Source organism: Lathyrus oleraceus, chromosome 3 (genome assembly GCF_024323335.1).
Source record: "Lathyrus oleraceus cultivar Zhongwan6 chromosome 3, CAAS_Psat_ZW6_1.0, whole genome shotgun sequence".
In the NCBI taxonomy this organism is placed as follows: Eukaryota; Viridiplantae; Streptophyta; class Magnoliopsida; order Fabales; family Fabaceae; genus Lathyrus; species Lathyrus oleraceus.
The window spans coordinates 196457225-196463367 of NC_066581.1; the positions used below are offsets into that span (position 1 = coordinate 196457225).

A 6143-nucleotide genomic window follows, 5' to 3' on the forward strand; every position below is an offset into this window, starting at 1 on the left:
AGTCTTTACGTAAGCAGTATGAGAATCTCAACATGAAGAACAATGAGAAGGTACATGACTACGTCTCCAGAGTGATTCTGATCACAAATGAGAAGAAGTCGTATAAAGAAACTCCCTCTGAAGAAAGTATCATTGTGAAGGTACTTAGATCCCTTACTCCTCAGTTTGATTACATCGTTGTAGCAATGGAGTATTCTAAAGATCTGAGAATAATGAGAATAGAAGAGCTGCAAAGCAGTCTAGAGGCGCAAGAGTTACACCAGAAAAAAAGAACCTCTGAGAGAGAGGTAGAGCATGCTCTGAAAGCTTCTTTTGTCAAGAAATACCAGAAGCAGTCTTGGTCAAAAGCCAAGAAAAGACAAGGTAGGTCTCAGAAGTCAGAAATCTCAACAAAAGGTCATATGTCACACGATTTGTTTCAACAAAAGGTCCAATCAAACGGCCATATGTCACACGATTTGTTTCAACAAAAGAGAACAAAGAAATAAAGAAAACAAAAACAAAAACAAAAAAATAAATAAAGCCCGCTAAGTCGAAAACTTGAAAATAAGTGACTTAGGCAAAAATTAGGGCATCCCTGTGAATTGTAAATCTGAACCAATCCAGCAAAAATAGGGAAATGAAAAAACAAATCTGCAAAAGAGGAATCAAAAGAAAATCCTCAGCAAGAACAAAATCATGTGGCTACAAACCAAACAGAAGGTGCATGACTGCCACTCTGAAAACCTCGTGGGTTTCCTTTTCACTCCCAAATCTCTTTTGGAAGAAGAACGCTTGTATCGAACTAAGCTAAACCTAGGACTGAAGAACATCACGAAGAGCGGTGGGTCAGGATAGGTTCGAGCCATAAATCCTTTCTTTCTAAAACCGTGAACTAGACCATGTTACAACCCTCAAAAGACCTAATTGAAGCAGGGTTTATTTCGAAAGCGTACTATAGTCAGTACAACCATGTTAAACCTAACTCCTCAACAATTTGCTTATCATATGTGTTGGTATCGACATGACATTCTCATTAGTGATTTACTCACTATATGTCATAATTCTAGTGAACAAGTTTGAATTTCAAAACTGCATAAACATGACATTAACATTATCATTTCCAAAAGTGAACTTGTCTTACTCGTGAGTAAGCACCTGACATCAATGGATCTGCTACAATGAACATGAATTGAGGAACCCGAGGATTCAAAAGTGTAGAACGCCTGACACCTCCATTGAGCAGGGGCAAACCACTTCTTTTAATCACGTCAGTCAGAATGTTTGAAGACTCCGTCGAGCAGAAAGACAAACCGCTTCAAGATGCAGTCGATTAGAGGAAGTCACGTCGAGAAGTCTCTACAAGATTCAGCCAATTTGAGGTAGTCAAGTCGAGATTCGATCAATCTCTCTAAAGAGCAGTAACTCAGGGGCATTCCCTTAAAGATCAGCCAACCAACGGCAAGGTTACTTGAGGCTCGCACTGGGGCATGCCACCCCAATAGCACAAGAAGTCAATCTCCCTGAAATGGTTAATCAGAGCAATGCAATTCCAAGACACTGGGCAGGTCCGATTGAGTTAATCCACGACGAAATTGCTTCATAACTAGTGATTGGGACAATCCATGCAGATATCCAACAGACTGGGGCAAGACGGTCCAAAGAGATGAAGGTTCTCTCCTTTCCTATGAAAGCTTTTTAGATCCAGCTTGGGACATCCGAAGGTCCATGTTAGATTCTTCATCCAGCAGTAGTCAAATGTCAGGAAGTCATGCGAGACGCAACCCACCCTCCATAAATCAGAAGCCTTGCAATCAGAGCAAATTTTCTCAGCATTCATTGCATGGTACCCAAGATTGGGGCATCCGTAGATACTCATATCATTGCATCAACCTGTCATGCATAGTTCATATCATTTCATTCATGCATATCATCCAACATAGCACGAGTCTCTTTAACAAGAAAGAATCAAGCCCAAAACTCTTTTGGCGCTATTCAACAACCCATTTTCGTTGGCAAACCTCTCGCAGAGTCCAATTCTCATTGGCAAAAACCCCTTTTCTCTAACCCAGTTCCTGTAATTCCTACCCATATCTCTCAAATTCGAAAGACCAGTCAAGATATCATCAGTGTCTACCACTTTTTTCAGTATCCATCGGTATTGATCTCCATTCGCTCGTCAGTGTCTATCACTTTTTTCAATACCCTTCGGTATTGATATCTCTTTTCTCCAAACCGCAGAGTTGTAGATGATCACCTTTCTTTCAGTGTCAAATGTTATGATGTTATTACCTCTAACCCAGAGTTGAGAAACCATTCTATACCCGACCTCAAAGTTGATGCCAATTCCTACTCCAACCTCAAAGTTATTGCTACTTCCTTCTTTCCAGCCTCAGATATTGTTTATCCCTCTTATCCCTAACCTCAGAGTTGTTGTCCTTATCTTATACCCGACCTCAAAGTTGATATTGACCCCTTCCCCAGCCTCAGAGTTGTTGTCTATTTATCTTATTCCACACCTCAAAGTTGTTGTCTTTCTCTTACACCCGACCTCAGATTTGATGTCAGTTCCTACTCCAACCTCAGAGTTGTTGTCTATTTCTCTTATTCCCGACCTCATAGTTGTTGTCTATTCCTTTCATATCCTACCCCAGAGTTGTATGTTTCCCCTTCCCAATCTCGGATTTGTTTCCCCTTTTCCAACCTCAGAGTTGTTGCCCTTTCATTCTCAGCTTCAGAGTTGTCGCCCCTTTTCCAGCCTTAGAGTTGTATTACAGTTCATTACCCCAACCTCAGAGTTGTCTCCCTTTTTCCAGCCTCAGAATTGTATGTCAGTTCCTTACCCCAACCTCAGAGTTGTTGCCCCTTTGTTAGCCTCAGAGTTGTTGTCACTTTTCTTATTACCCAAACCTCAGAGTTGTTGCCCTTTCCTTACCCCAACCTTAGAATTGTTGACCCTTTTCCAGCCTCAGAGTTGTTGTTTGTCGTTTTACTTCCAACCTCGGAGTTGATGTTCATCACCTTTTTCCAACCTCAGTGTTGACATTTGTCATCCTTTCCACAAGCTCAGAGTTGATGCTCCTTTTCTAGCCTCAGAGTTGTTGTCATTTTTCATTAGCCAGCCTCAGAGTTGTTGTTTACCATTCTTTTCCCAACCTCAGAGTCGAGTATCTGCTTGCTTCCAACCTCGAAGTTGAGCGACTACATTTTTCCAACTTCGGAGTCGGTGTATCTTTTTTCAGCCTCAGAGTTGAACAACTACGTTTTTCCAACCTTAGAGTTGACGATTACCATTCTCGCCCCAACCTCAGAGCTAAACGTCTACTTTTTGCCAACGTTGGATTTGATGTACATTTTTGCCCTAGCCTTAGAGCTGAATGGCTACCTTTTTCCCGACTTTCGAGTTGTTATGTCGTTTTCTTATCCTCCGACCCCCATAAATGATATCTATAAACCCAACCTCAGAGTTGACGCCTACCATTTTTGTTTCCCACCTTAGAGTCGATGTTCATCCCGTTGTACTCGACCTCAGAGTTGACGCCTATCCTTTTTCCACTCTTAGAACCGATGTTGATCATAATTTATTTCCAACCGCAGAGTGGAGAATGTCCAATTTTACCCAATCGCAATATTGAGGTCAGAATGCTTCAATCCCTAACAATCAGTGTCACTCTTGCTTCTGTCCCCAACCTCGGAGTTGAAGACCAACTATTTACCTTCCAATTCCCCTACTATCGTCCCCAGTAAAGTCATCCACCACCCTGAAGCCCAGGTGTTGCTTGGCAAACCAATTTCAAAAAAAATCTCACAATATATCCCCCAACAAAAAAAAAATCTTTCTCAGTGCCTGCAAAAACTTGTTAGTAGAGATAGAATGAAAAAATAATCAATCATTTTGCATTAGCAAGCTGCATACGTCATGCATATCTAACCGCTCCCATACCCATCTACCACATAACATTTCAATTCCCAGCAGCTACCTTGCATAAAGACTATTGTTCGTCCGATTTCCCAGTGAAAAAGTTCCTTGTGACCTATCTTCACATTGCATTCCATTTGTTCCTGGAGGGCAAATTTTCCAGTATTCTAGTATTTAATCCTCTCCTACCTTGAATGTATGGAAGTCGTTGTTATCAGTACATTCAGGTTCGAGAATATTAAATAGGGACATCTGTGATACCCCAAAATTCGCCCTACCCTTCACATAATCATATAGGTCACTAACCCCAAACATTAGCATATCATATTCACCCACTCATTTCATTTGAATAAGCATGGTTTGACACAAGGAGACACGTGACTTGAGTTCATGGCTTGTACTTGCATCCGGTGGATACGTTGGTTCGTCCATAATTTGAAGAGGATCAATTCACCTAGCCCTAATCCCTTGGTGTATACTATTGGTGAACAATTTCATTTGTTTGGTAAACTACATGGTTTTGAGGCATTTGATCAACATGATCATGCCTTGATCATCATGGTTTGCCACGTATTTCGATTAATCAGGTGGCCATGTGGTTTTAAATCTCATTTGATTCTGGATCCATGACCACTCTTTGAGGTTTTCTCGATATTTTTCCTTTCCTTTGGAACAAATAAAAACCGATGGTGACTCTGTATTTCTCGCGTAGCAACAACACTGAATAACTTCCCCTTCAGAATCTATTTCAGTGTCTTGCAGCATGTCAAACTCCACAAACCTTTTCGAAATGTTTCTGATTCTTTGTGGCCTCTGAACTTGTTCAAAACCTTCTAATTCTGGAATATTATCAGATACTAGAACTCCATAAGTACTGACTTCAAAAGCATGACCACCTTCAGAATCTGGAATATTCCTAGAATCTGGACTACCACCAGAATTTGAATCACCATCAGAATCTGGATCACCAGAATCTGAATCACCACCAGCATCTGGATCAGAATCAGATTCTTCCTCAAAATCAATCTCACCTTTTGATTCTGACTCACTCTCAAAATCATTTACAATCTCTGACTCATCTTCATAATTAAAATCAATATCTTCATAAGTTCTTCCTTCAAAAGCTCCACCTCCAGAAGCTCCATTTCCAGATATTTGATTACCTCCAGATTCCGGATCATCGTCAGAATCTGGATCAAAATCAGATTCACCTTCAGAGTCAGGCTCACCTTTAGAGTCTTCTTCATCTTCAGAGTCACCTTCATACTTATTTTCTGATTCTGACTCAACTTCAGAGGCAGAATCCTCTTCAGAGGCAACTTCTCCTTCAACTTCAAAGTCATCTTCTGACTCAACTTCGGCTTCAGAGTCATCTTCTGACTCAGCTTTAAAACCCTTAGATTCTGACTCTTATTTAGAACCTTCGAATTTTGACTCATCTTTAGAAGTTTCATATTTTGACTCATCTTATGATTTTGACTCATATTCAGAATCAGACTCGACTTTAGATTCAGATTCATCTTCTGACTCTGACTCATATTTAAAGTCTCCTTCAGAATCAGAAATCGTCAATCGCACAGGTTCATCAACATCAGATTCATAAGCCATCAATAACAAATGTTCATAATCAGAATCTCCTATATCTATGTTTGTTTCTTCTGACTTCCTTTCCTTGTTTGACCAACGATCCTTAGCAAATGGGCCAAACCTATTACAATAGTAACATTGAACTATTCTCTTGTCAAACTTCTCCCTTCCATTCTAATATTTCTTCTAATTAGAATTGGAGGCTTCTGACTCCTGAGACATACCATGTCTTTTCTTGGATTCTGACCAAGACCTCTTCTGGTCTTTCTTGACAAAAGAAGCTTTTAGAGCCTGTTATACCTATCTTAGACGTTCTTTCAGTCAGACGCAACTCTTGCACCCCTAAACTACTTTGTAACTCTTATATTCTTATGGTGCTCAGATCCTTAGAATATTCAATTGCTACAATGATGTAATCAAAATGAGGAGTAAGAGATCTAAATACCTTCTCAATGATACTTTCTTCAGAGAGAGTTCCTCCGTACGACTTAATCTCATCTGTGATCAGAATCAATCTAGAGATATAATCAAGTATCTTCTAATTGTTATTCATGCTGAGATTCTCATACTTCTTACGTAGAGACATAAGCTTCACCTTCTTCACTTATGCATCACCACTGTAGCACCGTACCAATATGTCATACGCAACCTCCTCCAT

At 40.2% G+C, this 6143-nt stretch overlaps 1 protein-coding gene across 1 annotated transcript; it reads right to left on the minus strand.

The window, feature by feature from the left end:
- Window positions 1-4477: 4477 nt before the first annotated feature.
- On the minus strand, window positions 4478-6143 carry LOC127130383 (uncharacterized). Its single transcript, XM_051059403.1, has 4 exons — window positions 6117-6143; window positions 5931-5983; window positions 5402-5606; window positions 4478-5305 (listed from the first exon to the last, which is right to left on the minus strand). The coding sequence occupies exons 1-4, from the start codon at window positions 6141-6143 to the stop codon at window positions 4478-4480; spliced, it is 1113 nt and encodes a 370-aa protein (XP_050915360.1).

Excerpts from the sequence above, each read along its gene's own strand:
- LOC127130383 (XM_051059403.1), bottom strand. The coding sequence starts at position 6,143 with ATGGAGGAGGTTGCGTATGACATATTG. Across the intron at positions 5,607-5,930 it reads AAGAAAGTATCATTGAGAAG|GTTTGGCCCATTTGCTAAGG; the intron begins GTATTTAGATCT and ends CTATTGTAATAG. Across the intron at positions 5,306-5,401 it reads AAGATGAATCTGAATCTAAA|TCAGAATCTAAGGGTTTTAA; the intron begins GTCGAGTCTGAT and ends TCTAAATAAGAG.